General features: G+C 52.6%; 6 protein-coding genes across 6 annotated transcripts; 3 read left to right on the top strand and 3 right to left on the bottom strand.

Moving 5' to 3' along the window:
* Positions 1–1,736: 1,736 nt before the first annotated feature.
* CTRU02_203888 (origin recognition complex subunit 6) lies at positions 1,737–2,930 on the bottom strand (the record flags this gene model as incomplete). The annotated part of the gene is made up of 2 exons (XM_036722464.1): positions 1,737–2,691; positions 2,749–2,930. 2 exons carry the CDS (start codon positions 2,928–2,930, stop codon positions 1,737–1,739), a joined length of 1,137 nt encoding a protein of 378 aa, XP_036586070.1.
* A 747-nt stretch (positions 2,931–3,677) lies between these two features.
* CTRU02_203887 (secretory pathway protein) lies at positions 3,678–4,419 on the top strand (the record flags this gene model as incomplete). The annotated part of the gene is made up of 3 exons (XM_036722462.1): positions 3,678–3,795; positions 3,863–4,181; positions 4,257–4,419. The coding sequence occupies 3 exons, from the start codon at positions 3,678–3,680 to the stop codon at positions 4,417–4,419; spliced, it is 600 nt and encodes a 199-aa protein (XP_036586069.1).
* Positions 4,420–4,520: 101 nt separating this feature from the next.
* CTRU02_203886 (tRNA wybutosine-synthesizing protein) lies at positions 4,521–5,768 on the bottom strand (the record flags this gene model as incomplete). Its single annotated transcript, XM_036722463.1, has 1 exon — positions 4,521–5,768. The coding sequence occupies one exon, from the start codon at positions 5,766–5,768 to the stop codon at positions 4,521–4,523; it is 1,248 nt and encodes a 415-aa protein (XP_036586068.1).
* A 321-nt stretch (positions 5,769–6,089) lies between these two features.
* Positions 6,090–6,668, top strand: CTRU02_203885 (RNAse P Rpr2/Rpp21/SNM1 subunit domain-containing protein; the record flags this gene model as incomplete). Its single annotated transcript, XM_036722461.1, has 1 exon — positions 6,090–6,668. One exon carries the CDS (start codon positions 6,090–6,092, stop codon positions 6,666–6,668), a length of 579 nt encoding a protein of 192 aa, XP_036586067.1.
* Positions 6,669–7,066: 398 nt separating this feature from the next.
* CTRU02_203884 (Zinc finger protein ZPR1) lies at positions 7,067–8,589 on the top strand (the record flags this gene model as incomplete). Its single annotated transcript, XM_036722460.1, has 2 exons — positions 7,067–7,192; positions 7,249–8,589. The coding sequence occupies 2 exons, from the start codon at positions 7,067–7,069 to the stop codon at positions 8,587–8,589; spliced, it is 1,467 nt and encodes a 488-aa protein (XP_036586066.1).
* A 1,366-nt stretch (positions 8,590–9,955) lies between these two features.
* CTRU02_203883 (uncharacterized protein) lies at positions 9,956–11,575 on the bottom strand (the record flags this gene model as incomplete). Its single annotated transcript, XM_036722459.1, has 1 exon — positions 9,956–11,575. The coding sequence occupies one exon, from the start codon at positions 11,573–11,575 to the stop codon at positions 9,956–9,958; it is 1,620 nt and encodes a 539-aa protein (XP_036586065.1).
* Between the last annotated feature and the right edge of the window lie 4,280 nt (positions 11,576–15,855).

Raw genomic sequence — 15,855 nt, 5'->3', positions numbered from 1 at the left:
TCCCCCTGAAGCAAAGGATCTGCCCGAAGATTTGTGCCAGAGGTCTGAATTGGACCTGGTTATCTGTAAAGCAATAGGGATCTGCGCAGTATTAATATATCACGAGAAGTTAGCCCCATCCGATACAAATGGACCTGGGAGGTCTCGACGCAGACATGAGGAAGTAGGTTGATGTATGTGCGGGATCGACTGTGGGGCAGGATGAGGAGGAGTATTGGGCAGCTGATTAGCATTCAGCTTGGTGAATAGCTGACCATTAGGGGGGATATAAGAGGATTGTGCGGGTGACTGAATAGACTGCTGGGTAGCGGATGGCAAGATGGGAGATTGAACGGATTGATGGGCACCAGATGGCTTAGCAGAAAATTGACCTGGCTGCAAGTCATCAGATGGCTGAGCAGGATTCTGAGGTGCAATAGTCTGCTGAGCGTTGCGTTTTGCGAAATAACTGAATGCCATCGGGCTTTCGTAAGCGATCTACCCATCTTTTGAGCAAAAGATCTCATCAACACAATGTCTGTCAGGTTCCTCGCCTCTACCCATTGCCATAAACATCAGCTTCCTGTGGGACTGATTGAACATGTTTTCCAAAGGCGAATATTCAGGCAATGCCTCGGCACGAACAATAGATGCCCATAGCAAAGACTTCTCTACAGTCTTATTATCATGAAACCTTTTACTAATCCGCTTGTAGGGAGAAGCATTCGAGTTTGCAATAGTAGTTGAGTGCAGTTTCTCTCTCAGGATTTTCCGAATGGCATCCTTCATTCGAGGCGAGAAGTCACGATCAACAGGGCGGGCGAAAAGGGTCTCCACGTAATTGAGTATCTGCTGATGAGGTACAGGTCGGTCCGTCTCAGGGTCCCAAACCCCATAGGCATCTGCCCAGTCTGGCTTAGACTCATTAGGGACGGGAATAGCATCCTGATTGACTGGGGCTGGGGTCTGCGTGACACCGACTGCATCAGGAGCGGTTGCAATCGGCTGTTGAACAGTAGGATCGGGTGGTATCTGGATACCTAGGGCATCGACTGTAGGAGACTTGATAGAAGACGCAGACAAGTAGTTGACATCTGGCCTAGGCGTAACAGACTGGTGATGGATCGGGGATGAAGATATCTCAATGACATCGGGATGGCAACGTTGCGCCTTAGACCACTCGGCCACTCCACCTTGCTAATTGATATATCTCGTGGTTTACAAGTTGTCCTCATGCAGGGCGGTGCGGGTTGCGGGTTGAGCGGGGGTGAGGCAGAAGCGTATTTCGTACAGGCCCTTGATCGTAGTTTTACGAGGAAAGAGGGGGGGGGGGGGGGGGCGGAAAGGATGAGTTTGGTGTGGATATGGCCCGCTTCGACGCAGGTCCGGGCCTGCGCCGCAATTGCCCCGCTAAAGGGACGGGGGAACAGTTCGTATGGGCGACAATGAGGGATATGATGGTGCTGGTGTGTTTGAGACCCTGTTGTGTGAAATTGAAGTGTTCCGTTTAAGGGGGATAAGTGTAGCAAGAGCAACTGTCGTTTGGATATTGTTCGGATGTCGAGGTGATGAGGAGTTATAATTCTAGAGGGAATAATGCAAAGCCATTGCATCTTATGTCTACAGAGTATGATGAGTGTAAAACCTTCTTCAAGCTCGCGGGCTCATCGCGTGAATCTCTTCGTATTAGCATCTTCCCACCGCCTAGATCATGTCCATGGTAAATATGGTCTGGTATATTATGTGTAGTGTTCCTCCTAACCGTCTGCTTCCATGGCACTTTCGCCCTCCTTCTCCATCACATCGATGCGCCTGAGAATGTTCTCCTTCCATATCCTATACTCCCTCCGTTTCTTCTCGCTCAAGAAATCATACCGATCCTGGAACATCGTATCCGCCCGCCGGACAGGGGCCGCCTTATACGAAGCATCCGACTCACCAACCCGGCTGTCCGCTATTACGTTGCCCGCCTCAATCACGTCGCCCAAACTGCGGTACCAATCTGCCTCCAACCACCCGCGCTCTTCCACCTCCTTCAATACGGCGTCGAATTCCGCGGGCTTCACGGGCGTCCAGCCCTCCCACGCCTCGTCCTCGTCCAGACCCCTCACGTCAATCTCCTCCCTTGCCCTTTGCAGCAGACTGAGGATCTCTTTCCTAGACGAAACATGAGAGTCCGGGTCATCATCATCGCCTTTTGCCAGTTTCTTCACCTGCTGCGTGACAAAGAGGAACACTGCGCCGCATAGTGCTGTGAGATTCTCCCGAACCCAGCCGTCTCGCGTCCTCCTACCTCCCGGGACGACAATGTAGTCCATTCCCGCTAACATCGTCGGCGCAAGTTGGCTTTGTTTTGCTTCCTTACACATGAACCGTAAAGTTGGTTGGATCCAGAAGTGTAGACCCGACTTGTCGGCCGGGTACGCGACCTTGCCGGTTGACTTTGACGGCGTGACATTAGTGTTCCGCGCCGCGGGTGAGCGGAACTGCGACAGAGATCTCTCCTTGCTCGGCGTCGGACGATGCGGTGTGCGGACGGGTGAGTCGACTCCGTGGCGTTGTCTGTTGCGCGGCGTGCCATTCTTACCCGGTGTGCGGTTGAGGGCGGAGTTGGGGAGGATATTGTCGAGGTGGGCGTACAGACGCTTGTAGATTCGCGGAGGGATGGGGGGTCGTGGTTCGATTGGAGGAAGGTTAAGTGGAATTTTGAGTCTACAACGTTTGTCAATCACCCACGAACAAGGCTAAACCGCGTGGAAGCTCGCATACCTGTCGCAAGCGATATGGGCGCATGCGTACATCCGCCCAATCTCTTCATCTACCTTTAGCGTGCTTGCTCGATGTCGTGATTGCGCCAGCAAGGAGCCTGCTAGCTCGACTAACGACGGCGGCAGAGCTGAGCTATGTGTCGGCATCAACGAGAGGAGCGTCTGCTCCACGGATCTGTTCATCTTGGCTGGCTTCGGATCGTATGCGGCTCGGCTCGAGCTTGGTAGAGAGCTTTTGACGCGCGTGACGCGCCGAGAGATCGGCTCCTTTGTATCTTCGTCCCTCGCGACAATATCTCAGCCCAAGCGTCTGGATGATTGAAATGATTGCTCGATATCTTCGACGCGTACAACCGTAGACAATTGAGTGTAGTCTTGTCCATTCACACCACCGGACACTAAAAAAAAAGTTGACAAGGAACCAGTAGGTTTTTAGCGTCGTGAATAGGATTGTTGCGTCACCGAGGCTACCCATAGCTTAATTGCCTTGCCGGGCCGCCGCTGAGCTTACCACCCGCCCCCCCCTTAAATGCCCAGAAGGCCCAGAACGTTGGGCCACCGTGGAGCCCCTGTCAGTTGCCGATCCGTGCATCTCCCGGGTGCCCCAGAGCCCCCTAAATGGGCGGGAGTTTAGGTGCCATGACAGACGCCACCTGTTCCTCTGATTCTTTCATTTTCCCCATCCACCCCATTCCTTTTTATCCATCACGCCTCCGCGAAACGTACCCGGCCTTTTTTGGTATTTTTGTACAGATCTTAGATTTCTATTTAGGTTTGTTTTAGCCCATTTGGTTCGGCGGGATTACAGCCCCCCCTTCGTTGTGTATATTTGATTCTTCCCACCCATATCTCCTCCGCAACTCAAACATCCAACTGTGAAGCTCGGAATTGCTATCTGGCATCTCGTTACTCTATCGCAACGTCTTCCTAATGCATACCATCCACCTCGCGATCCTGGCGCTCGCTAGCCGTGCTCTAGCACATGGCGACCACGGTCAGAAGCCCATTGTGGACGAGACTGCCGACTGGATGACAAAACACATGGCTGGTAGGTGCAACTAGTGATGCTGCTGTCCCGTCCCATCGATGACGTTTGCTAATTATTCGTCTTCCAGAGGAACATCACATTGATGGCTGGGACTCTGCCTCTTTCTTTACACTGCACGACTACAACAGCGATGGCGTCTGGCAAGGCGACGAGATCCTCCGAACATACGGCCTCTTTGACGAGTCGAATCACCACGTTTCCGAGGAGACGCGCTTCAATATCCTGCACAAAGTGATGGAGCTACTTGATCACAACCATGATGGACACGTCAGCCGTGAGGAGTGGGAGGAATTCATCCACGCCGGCAAGACGCTTCCGGACGTTGGCATGGGACCGGGACACCACGGCGACGATGAGTACGAGTACGAGATTCACCATTGGGAAAAGTGAGTTTGCATTCCGCACCGTTGCTGGGTTGATGGAAGCGAGAGAAGACAGGACACTGACCAGGAGCCCGTCAGGTATCATGACGAAAACACAAAGCTCGAGGATCTTACCCATCCCGAGGATATTGAGCACTTCAAGAAGCACGAGCAGATGGAGGACGAGCAAGAGAGGTTAGAGCAGCTTGACCAGATGGCCGTTGTCGAGGAGAACATCCCGCACAAGTTCATGCGGTCATAGCGTTGCTTTGAGACAGCGAGAGGATGGTAGCGAGCGACAGGCGGGGAAGGTGATGAATGACGAAGAAGAGACCTTTTTTTTTTTTTTTTTTTGTGACGATGTCATGTATCACTATTAGATCTTGTAATATGTACATCAAAGACGCAGTGCCATACGTCAGGCGCATACGTTTTGACCAACTCGACATGCTCCACTGTCGCGGTTCGTCTGTTTTCCGAAGCAGCTGACCAACTGTTGTAAAGGCGCTGGATCTCTTCCCGCCGGGCTTCGATTTCGTGGATGCCAACATTTTCGTGCGGGTGCAGCCAGCAGTCTTCTTCGCATTCGGCCGTCATCTCCCACGATGGCCGCCAGGTCGGCTCGCTAGTCGGAAGCAGCCCGCCATTGACGTGAAGGATATTGACGGGTGTGCCTGACGCACGGAGATCTGCTATTCTGCTTACAGCTTCCTGGTTATCCTGCAAGAAGACGACAATCTGCTCATCTCCCGTTAGGAGTTGCGCAGCAGGCAGCTGCAGCTCGGCTCCCTGAACAACCTTCACCCGCCAGCCATTGGCGACAGCACCGCGGCGTAGAGCCTCGACGCTCCAAGGATTGAGCTCCCAGCACAACACCCTCATACCTAGCTTCGCGTAGGAGAAGGTAAAGTATCCGATCCCCGCATACAAGTCGACGGCCCAGTAATCCGCGAGGCTGGTTAGTGACCTGTGGCGGTGAGACATGGCCTCATTTGTGGAATGTGTGTGAAAATCGAGGAGGCGCGTTTTCTCCTTAATGTTACCTCGGCTGAACATTGTCCAGCGAGGGGCCCAGGTCTGTAGGATACCGTTCTGCTTGGTCGACACCCAGAACGCCGCCTCAAAGTCATCCGTCGAGGGCGTCACCGGGTTAACAGACGAGCCAAAGTCTCCATGGAGAATCTTGAGCCCGCTGGGAGTTCTGAGGATGTTCTCGCCCTTGTCACCAGCCTCATCACCCGATTTTGAATCCGTTTGGAGAGGGATCCCTTCGTTCACGGCGAGGTGCGTCAGGGTGCTTGAGCCCGTCTTGGAGATTTCATGAAGGATTCCTTCCCAGAGCTGGTGGGTTTGCTCGTCGCCGACGTCGGGGTGGCTGAGGAGCGAGGGCCAGAGCCCCTTGCTGAAACTCCCGCTGGGGAGCAGCACCATGGGTTCGTATGTTGTGAATCGCTTTGGTGTTTGCTGGTTGAGCAGAGTTTCCAACTCTCCCGAGTTGGTCCATAACTGAGCTTGAGTTGGCAGTGAGTTGAGCCACGACCTGGCAGCCGCGGATACTGGGTTTTCGGGCTTGGGTTTCTTGCCCCGCGGCTTATCCTTTGGAAAACTCATTATTAGAGGGTTTCTCTGGCTGAGGATTAGCTTTTTCTTGATACTAGCTGAGCTTCAACCTACAAGAGGTGTTAAATAATGTCCTTGATGAAGCTTTTAGCATAATATCGCAAGCAACAAATTGATAGTGAGTTTGGACGACAACTACAGGGATTGTAGCGGTCTAAACCCCTGTTTGACACCCTGAGGTCCGCTAACGTTGAGTGGGGCGCCATTAACGAACCGAAGTCAGTCTCATCAGGCATTCCATTCTCCCGCTGTTCTTCCTTTATTTCTTTCTTCTAAGACAACCAGACTAATCGGTCTGTTAAAGAGGGCGAAATGGACGCCTCAACTCTTCCAACGCATCTCAACTTTCTGAACGATGCTGCGCATCTACTTAGGGCAGCAGCCCCTGAGACTTCAGCCTACCTAATGGGGCACCATAACGAGCTCATGTTCCTCAACGACATTGAGCAATCCGACACTCGACGACAACATGTCTGCGGCGCGTGCGGCCACATAATGATTCCCGGGCAAGGCACGACACTAAAGATGGAAACAGAAAGGGCTCTGAAGAAGAAAAGACGTGGAGTCAAGACTGAAGGCTCCAAAGCCACAGAGCCTCAGCAACGGTCTGGGATGCGCAAGGTTTTCACCTGTGGAAACTGCACTCATACTACCAAGATCTCGTTCCCTCCTCCGCCACCAGCAGTAAGACGCCGCGTAAAGGCTGAAAGTCTCCCGTCAAAAATTCATCAAAATGTCGCGACCATCGAGCAAGCCAAGCTCCCGACAGCCAACTCAAGCAGCAAGAAGCGGGCAAAGAACAGAAAGGCCGGGTTGCAGGCTCTGCTTAGTCAATCCAAGACTTCATCCTCCGGGGGCAGGAGTCTAAGTCTTGCCGATTTTACAAGATGAAATCTCAATTTAAATCTCAAGGGTCAGCAACCAGCAGAAAACACTCTGAGTGAGTGCTTCTCAACCCTGCGACTCCGTGGCGTGCCGCGACGCCGGCCATTACACATCAGCCAGCGGACGCGGTGGCGGGCTATCCTCGGGAATATTCTCGAAGGTTTTATCAAGGCAGGGACCCGCACAATGACACACAGCGTGCAGGGTTGCAGCAGATTGCCCCTCCAAAAATTTCAAGACCCCGCCATCGCCATCCCACCGAGTCACCCTCTTTGCGACCGACAACAAAACGTTGCTAAAAAGGGTCCGTTGCGCAATACCAGAGATACCCTGATTTCACAAGAATCTTTGCGCAAACCTTTTTATTTTTTACTTTTATTTTTTTAAGACACAAATCAGTCAACATGGCTGCACAAGAGTCCACGACCTCGTCTGAGTTCTTCCAGGCCATCGGCGAGAAGGTCGACGGCAACGATGATCAGAAGGTTGTCGAGGAGATTGAGTCTCTCTGCATGAACTGCGGCAAGAATGTACGTTTGCGCAATGTGGCAATCATCATAGAATCCATAAGCTAACTCTTTACTAGGGCACCACCAGACTGCTCCTGACATCGATCCCCTACTTCCGCGAAATTATCCTCATGTCCTTCTCTTGCGAAGAGTGTGGCTTCTCCAACAGCGAGGTCCAACCTGCCGGCTCCATCCAGCCCAAGGGTACATACTACGAGCTCCGCCTGACGGCCCTCGAGGATTTCGGCCGCCAGGTCGTCAAGTCCGACACCGCGACTGTCAAGTTCATCGAGCTCGACCTCGAGGTGCCCCCCGGCAAGGGCCAGCTTACAAATGTGGAGGGTCTCCTCAGCACGATTATTAATGACCTTGAATTCGGCCAGGAGGCCCGCAAGGAGCAGATGCCCGAGGTGTACCCCAAGATCGCTGAGATTATTGAGAAGGGCCGCGCCATGCTGGACGGCAAGTCCTTCCCCTTCCGTGTCACCGTCGACGACCCCGCCGGCAACTCCTTCATCACTCCCGACCTCAAGGACGGTGTCGGCAAGTGGGAGAAGCACGAGTACATCCGTACCGCTGAGCAGAACGAGGCGCTCGGTATCTCTGCCGCCCAGGCCGATGCCGCCGCCGCCGCCGCCAACCCCGGCCTCACCGCTGACGGCGACATCATCCCCAACGAGGTCTACAGCTTCCCCGCCTCCTGCCCCGGCTGCATGCACCCCTGCACCACGCACATGAAGATGGTCGACATCCCGCACTTCAAGCAGGTCGTCCTCATGTCTACCGTCTGCGACGACTGCGGTTACCGCTCCAACGACGTCAAGACCGGTGGTGAGATCCCCGAGAAGGGCGAGAAGATCGTCATCAAGATCTCCAACGGCGCCATCGACCTGGCCCGTGACATTCTCAAGTCCGAGACGTGCGCTCTCGAGTGCCCTGAGCTCAACCTTGCCGTCAACCCCGGCACCCTCGGCGGTCGTTTCACCACCATTGAGGGTCTGCTGACCCAGGTCCGCGACGACCTGCGTGGTCAGATCTTCCAGGCCGACGCCAACGGCCACAGCACCGGCAGCGGTGACTCTCTGGTGCCCGAGGAGAAGGCCAAGTGGGACACCTTCTTCAGTGGCCTCGACGCCGCCATTGACGGCGAGCGCGAGTTCACCGTCATCCTCACCGACCCTCTCGCCAGCAGTTTCGTCCAGCCGCTCGTTGACCCCCCCGCCGCCGACCCCCAGATCACTCGCGAGTACTACGAGCGTACCGACGAGGAAGAGGAGGAGCTCGGTCTGCGCGACATGAAGGTCGAGGGCTACGAGGAGGACGCCGCCAAGGAGGCCGCCGAGGCCAAGGAGCTGACGGAGGAGGAGAAGAAGGGTGCCGAGTTTGACAAGATTCTCGACGCCAACATGGGAAGGTGACGGACGGGGTAAACCTCAATGTAACGTCTTGAATTTTCCGTTTTGAGAGTATAAGCGCAGGCAGGATGATGTGATGATGGGAGAAAGGGAGAGGCGAAAAAAAAAAAGTAAAAGAGTCACGTACATGATGATGATACCTACGCATAGAAAAAGGTTTTTTTTAAAATTGATTTGGGGTTGTTTTAAGGAATTATTCATGATTGATTGCCTTGTTTATTTTTCTTCCAAAACGTTGTGTTAAGTCTTGACTTTACACTTCATCCACCCACCACTCAAACAGTACGGTACAACTGCTAGTATCGTGAGTTGCACGAGTCAAGTTAGTTAGTTGGTTGGTTATGAGCAGGGGCCAACCACGTCTTTACGACTCAAGTCAACTTCAACCCCCCCGCCAGTCAAAGCTGTGCTGTACCGTACTTTTCGTCTACATCAATCACGGTGTCAAAAGTAGCAAGCATTTTAAAACATGATTTCAATACGAAATTCACTCAATTTGCCACATTTGCAAAAACTAACCACCGTTGCGAACCCTTCAGCCAGGTCCTCCCAGCGCGAAAGCCATTTCTTCTTCCCTTGCGAGTTTCGTGTACCTCCCTTCCACCCAAACCATAGACAAGAAAAAAGTCGCGGGGGGTGCATTGTTGACTCTCGCGGTCTCCGTTTCTTAACCCTTCCAAACGATTTGCATTCTGAAAAATTGATAACGTTAAAAAAAAAAAAAAAAAAAGACCGATGGAAAAAGCAATGGAAAGAAAACCCATTAGTCCAGCTTCCTCCAAGTGGCGACGAAAGCAGACACAGTCTTTGCCCCCGAAACCAGACAACAGAAGACTGCGCTTATAAGAGCAGAATTAGGGATTCCGAAAAAAAGAAAGAAAGAAAAACAGAGAAAACGATAACAAAAGAAAAAGAAAACCGACTTCTGTTGGTATAGTAGCATCCCAGGCGAACCGTCCCCCTGGTAGAGCTGGCGCAAAGACAAAGGAGAAGGTAGGAAAACAGACTTTTTCACGCCATAGGAAACCAGACGAGTGTACACAAAAGCAACGAAAAGGCTTGGGTGCCATTCATTAGGGGAGAGAGAATAGTTGAGAAGGGGGTATAGTAGGAGAATCCCGTGGTCGCCCGAAACCTCGCTTCTTTTTGTTACGAGGAAAAATCACAAAGGAAAACCCCGAATAGCCATCCCAGAGCCCGTCAGGAAATAAAGGAATTCGTTTCCAATCTCGTCGAACCCAGGGGGCAAGCGAGTTGAACACGCTCATTAAATGCCAGCCAGCGGGAGGGGAGAAGGCTGAAACGGTAAAAGTGATAGATAGCGCAAGGATGAAGCGTCAAACCCTTCAAGGATAGGCGGCGCCGCTGTCTAGAAGAAACTAGGCTTCGTGAGGACGCGGTATTCGACATAATCTTCCCCATCAATGCTGATGATGGTGCCCTGCGAGACTAGCTTGCCGACAAAAGGACCGTTTTGCTTGCGCTCGTACTTGATGCCCCCATAGAACTTCGTTTCCTCGCCAGCGGCTCTGCTGCGGTGTTCCTCCTGGCTAACCCAAACCTTGTTCAGACGTTGCATTTCGTCGCGTTCGTGGAAGAGACCGCTCATGCGGGCACCATTACCGTTAGGAATGGGCATCTTGGGCATGGCCTGAGGCGGTAGCGGGGGAGGTGCGAGAACGGGATTGGCATTGGCCTGAGCGGCGGCGGCGGCGGCAGCAGCCTCGCGGTCGGCGGCGAAACGTTCGGTGCGCATCTGCGCTGCCTCTATCCGAGCGATCTCGCGGCGAGCGCTAGCATCGATCTTGTTCTGAGCAGCAACCGGTGTGCGCGATGACTGCCTAATCTCCAGGTCAGGGAGCGCGTGACGCATGCCACCAGTTCCGGTCCTACGGCTCTGGCGCAGTTCCTGGTTCACTTCGGGCTTTGTTTCTGGTGACCCGATGTCTTCTCCGGGTTGCGGGATTATGGGGGTCGGCACATTCTGCGCCAGGCCCGGCTTGAAGCCCTGGGCGACCCGTTGCTGGGCCTCGTACACCGCCTGTGTTTCGTTGGCGAGGCGATCATCAGGTAACTCGCCCTGGTCAATCTGATATTGACGAACACGGCAGTACTCCTTGACTTCAGCGCGAGACAGGCTTTTGAGGTGAGGTTCAAGCTCGACTTCTTCCCAGTGGATCCATAGGGCACCTGCTCCGACAGGGAAGTTGCCGTCCACGAAGCGCTTATCGCGGGTCTCGCGAGCAACCTTGACACGGAACATGTCATTTTGACCGAGAATGCCATAAACGGCGTGGCGGTTCAGCGGGTCCGGTTCGCTGGAACCCTTCCAGTAGCCCACGATGATGCGCGTAGGCCTGGTACCAGGGAGGGGGTCGAACTGAGGGGAGGGGATGATCTCTCGAGTCGGCTGGCTTTGAACAGGCCCTCCACTGATTGTGCCGATACCGCTGCCGGTGCGGCGACGTTTCGAGTCTGGTCGAGCTGGCATGGTGGCGTGGTCGGGAATTTCGGCGCCGTAGGCGATGGCAGGGGCAAGAACGTTCTCGGGTGGTGGGTTTTCTTCAACGCGCCGGATAGCGTCTTTCGCAGCCTGCTTCTCTGCAGCTTCTCTTGCCTGGTCGGATTCTTCAACGGCGTCGGTTCGAAGCTTGACGTACTCCTTTACTTGGTGGTGGTCCATACCGACGAGGTGATCGGCGAATACAACGCGCTCAAAAGTAACCCAACTTCCGCCAGGTCCAGGAGGGAGAGGGTACTCGATATTTGATACGGGTTCGCCAAAGCGAGTGTTTTGCTGGATACGAGTGCGAAGGCGGTCACGAACGTCGATAAATCCAATAACGGCGTGCTTGCCGTTTGGGTCGGGTACGGGAGAGTCTCTCCAGTAACCCAGAATAACACCTTTGACGCCACCCAGTCCGTGCCTACGAGGTTTGGCTGATGCGCGGGGCGTGCCTTCCTTCTCCGAGACGAGACTGTTCTCCATTTTGTCTTCACTTAGGTCGTTGAAGACAGATGCTCGCTTGCGCTTAGGGTAGTGTGAGGTGACAGGCTCGTCCTCGACATCGGCCATGTTCTCGTCCTCCTGGTCGGAAACCACACGGAGCGGTGATGACTTGCCTGCGCCATTACGGTTGCCGACGACAATTTCGTCTTCCAAAGCGCGGTCGTTGCCTCCTGAGACCGGGCTCATATTCTCAGGAGGGGGAGTCAGATCATCGTCGTTGGCGGTGTCGTCATCCTCTGGAGAAGGAGGCTTGACGCCATTTGTGCTTGGTCTGTATTCAATGTCAGCACGAGCTACGGGATTAAGTGATGCATATTCATGAGCACAACAATTCTGGGAGTCAAAGTGCAATATTTCAGTATTTAAAAGAAAAAGAAAAAGGGGGACCAAGATAGACCCAATGCAATCCAACAACCATACAAAGTTTAGTTCAATACGGGGAAATAGTGAGTTGGGAAGCACGCATCGGTGTAAGCCGCAGGTAATCACTGATGAGATCAGGCGGCAAACGCTTCAGATGAGGTGTGATCAGCACCGACGAGCATGGGGTGCCTCAAACTATTCATTGCTTGAGTCGGTTCTTGATGACTTGTCATGGCGCTCTTCTCTAGTAGAACGATCAACTCGATCGTCCATCTCTAAAAGAGGGATCCACCATCGTCGACTAGTTGGCATAACGAGCGACGCGCAGCTGAGTTTGACTAACCTCTCCTGCAGTCCTTTTGCTTGCTTGATGATGAGAGAAAAAAAGACTGGGGGTACCCTTGCGTCGAGTGGCCCGAGGTGACATTATACAAGGATCGTGTAGTGAGGAGGCATGTAACAAGGACGAAAGTGTGCCTTGAGGACGTAACGAGACAAAAGCGAGAAGCAGTAGCCTCTCTTCTCAAGAGAAACACACACTTGCGATGGGCTTGACAAGTTTGAAAGAGAGTGGCTCAGTTGAATGAAGGGGTTGTTGAAATAAGGGAGAGGGGTCGTGGCTCTGCCAGCGAAGCTGACATTTGGCAGGATTTGGCAGGCTAGCTTAGTAGTCGAAACTAAGAAGGACCAACTGGGTGAAGAGGCACACACACGCACGCACACACACAGGAGAGAGGTTGCTGCGTGAGCCACGACTTGAGCTAGGGAATGAGAGAGGTCCAACGAAAGGCCAATGATATTGCCAACCACAAGGCAAAAGTGCAGGTTGAGGCTGTGGACCAGTGTATGACTTCACATCTGGCCAAAGCGCACAACCGGGCTCTAAAGGGGGCAAAGAAGAAAGAGTAATGAGGGGGAATTGCTAGACAAGCAGGAACAGGGCGTGATATAATGGAAGCAGATGAAAAGAAAGGCAAAAAAACAAGAAAGAAAAGAAAAGTAGATGGCCAACTTACTCGGTTGTGGGAGTCTCGACAGCAGGAGTCTGTTGTTGATGTTCTGATGGTGCAACCGACGGCTGCTTCGTTTCGACCTCTGTGGCCTCCATTGCGATCGGCGCAGGAGGTTTGTGGTCGGGGGAGGGAGTGAGTTCAGCCAGAGTTGCGAATGTGTGGCGTGTATGCAGCCACAGTCAATTGCAATAGAGTCCAAGTTGATAGAGGATAAGCGATGAAAAGTCGCGGCTAAGCCCGTCTCTTTTGATGGAAAGGAGGGTTTTAAAGTGGTGAGAAATGGATGGGGGCGAGGCGGTTGTTGAGCTTGAGCTGTCAGGTGTGGTATGATGTGGTTTAGATTGTATTGGGTTGGGTTGTGTGTGTGGTGGGTGTGTGTGTGTGTGTGTGTGGTTGTGAAAAGGGCAGAAGCAGCTACCTTTAGGGGGAAATGGCTGGCAGTCGTAGATTTTTTGTTTAGTCAATGACGGTACGGTTAGGCTTCCCAGTTTGGGGGGGAGGGTCGCGGGTTCGTGTTTGAGGCCAAGATTGAATGTGACCGGGGGAAGTGGAGACTTTGGCGGCGTTATGTGTAATTGCAGCTAAGGTATTTTCACTTCAGGTCTATCGGCTATCGTATTATGTTCTGATTGAGAGCCAAGGCCCAGCCAATGCGAAAGTCCCAGTCAAGGAAAGGCGTAAAGCTCTAAACGTCGTGAGGTACCTCAGGCTTATGTCGCAAAGCACGGACACTTGCTGGCAATGGCGCCGCCTATCGGGGATCAAGAGCCTTGAGCGCTGGTTAAACGAGATTGAGGCTAGCTTCAGTAAGGGAACTGTCGTGTTTTGTCGACGGAACAGTCAGTTGGCGATGACGAGAATTGGCTTTTACGAGTTGACCAAGTTGGGATGTGAATATGTAAGAAGGAAGAAGAGATGGTAACGAAGGGGTGTGTGTGTGAAGGTCCGTGTTGACGATATTGTGGGTTGACTGGTTAAGTTGGTACGTGTATTGGTAAGAAGAAGTAGCCTAGCTAATGTCCAGTGGGCATAGAATGTACCTGTGCCGTGGTACCAGGTTGGGTTCCGTGTTGTTTGGAAAAATGGAGATGGTGGTCTTGGCAGGAAGGGATGGATGCAAAAGTCCAAAGGGGGGGCAAGAAAAGTGAAGGGAGAAGGGGGAAAACGGATTAGAGAGAGAGAGAGAGGAAGAAGAGAGATAGGCGATGGGGAAAGCCGGAAAGTTTACAGCGCAAATGGGGATGTGAACGTGGAGGAATTTTTCATCACCACCATCGGTCATAAGGTGGGTGGGCGCCATGGAAGAAGGATAATGTCAGGGTGAGAGACAGGTTTTAGTTTCCCAAGGGAGGAGAGACCAACCAGAGTTGCCATTGACATGACGCATTTCGGGTGTGGTTCCAGTTTAGTGAGTAGTGTCATTGTACTTGACGAGTGTACTTTGCTTTACGGCAAGACGTACCGACCAAGCACCTTACAACACAGTCACTCTAGTCATTACTCACCTCACCTACGGCTTCTCATAACACATTCGGTATAGCCACATGATTGCCAAGCCGAATCTCTCTCTTTCTTTCTCTCTCTCTCTCTCTCTCTCTCTCTCACTATCCTTCCTTCTCTCTTACTTTTAATGTATCGCCCGCATCGCCAGCAGGTCAGACATCCATCTGATGCTCAGACCAGTCGCAGATTCCAAATGCTAATTAACGATTGATCCCCCTTTCTCGCTCATTCACAATCTTTCCCTCTTAAAGTTGGTTACATAGTAAGCTGCGCCTGCACATGCACCACTGTACAACGCCCGTGTAAAACCCAATCAATCCCAGTCGGAGTTGCGACGTAGCGCCATATACTCGCTCATCCGACCCTCTGGTCAGGGGGGGGGGTCCCTGGCCAGTGGTGTACAGTCAGATAAACGCCCTGGTGTAAATCGGCTGTTTGGCAATTGGACGGAGAGATAAAGTCCACGTTCACGCGACGTGCCTCTTGAGTGTGTTTACGTTTGTGTAAGGCGCCCTCTCTCTCTCTCTCTATTATTAAGGGTCGAGGTACGGCTCTCATAGGTACATCCAGGGCTAGGAATACCGTCCATCTGTTCTCTTGCCCCTCGTCCCCTCTTCATTGTACTCTGTCTCCGTCGCGTTTGGGTTGCCTTGGCCTTTTGGTTGGGTTGGTCCGCATCCAGTCTATGAACAAAGTCCCAACTCAAAATCCACTGCCGTTGGTCTTTGCGAAGGTTGGGTACTCCGTACGTAAGGAAAGGTATCTTTTTCCTATGCATACATAGCATCCGTACTATGTTCGTACCCACCCCCCTCCCCTCTCTTTTGGTTCCACTTTCGACTTGAGGTAATTTAGGTATCTTTTGATTTTCCTTACCACCAGAGTCTCTCATTTGCTGTATCGGTCTCTTGGATGTACTTGCGTACCTCGACTTGAATGTACATAATTCGATATTATTACTGCAATAGCCTGGTCTAGCACTACCCAAGACAACCCGGGCGCCAGCCAACAATCGCATTTCTTGTCATGTCGGCCCACCCCTGCCTGTCTATGCCCTCTGCCTTGTCCATCTTCTTACCTCCCTACTCACACTCCGTCTTGTGCTTTTTGGTTTGGGATGACGATGCGAACCAAAAGCAGAGCGCAATTACCACCCTTGCAACACGCAATATGAGGCAAACCGACAGTTGCTTTACGCCGTCGGCGAAACAATCGAACACAACTTATAACCTATGTACTTTGATTATGCACTTTCAAACACACATGAGCAACTCCGTTCTTGAGACTGATTGACTGGCCTCCATGATCGTTTTCGCATCCGTTTTCAGCTGACGCCAACCCTGGCTTGGTTGGGCCACTAGTTATTACTAGATACAAAAG

The sequence above is a fragment of the Colletotrichum truncatum genome (genome assembly GCF_014235925.2).
Source record: "Colletotrichum truncatum strain CMES1059 chromosome Unknown Contig_0002, whole genome shotgun sequence".
NCBI lineage: Eukaryota > Fungi > Ascomycota > Sordariomycetes > Glomerellales > Glomerellaceae > Colletotrichum > Colletotrichum truncatum.
Note: the sequence above shows the minus strand (reverse complement) of the source record. Positions and strands in the feature narration are given on the sequence as shown.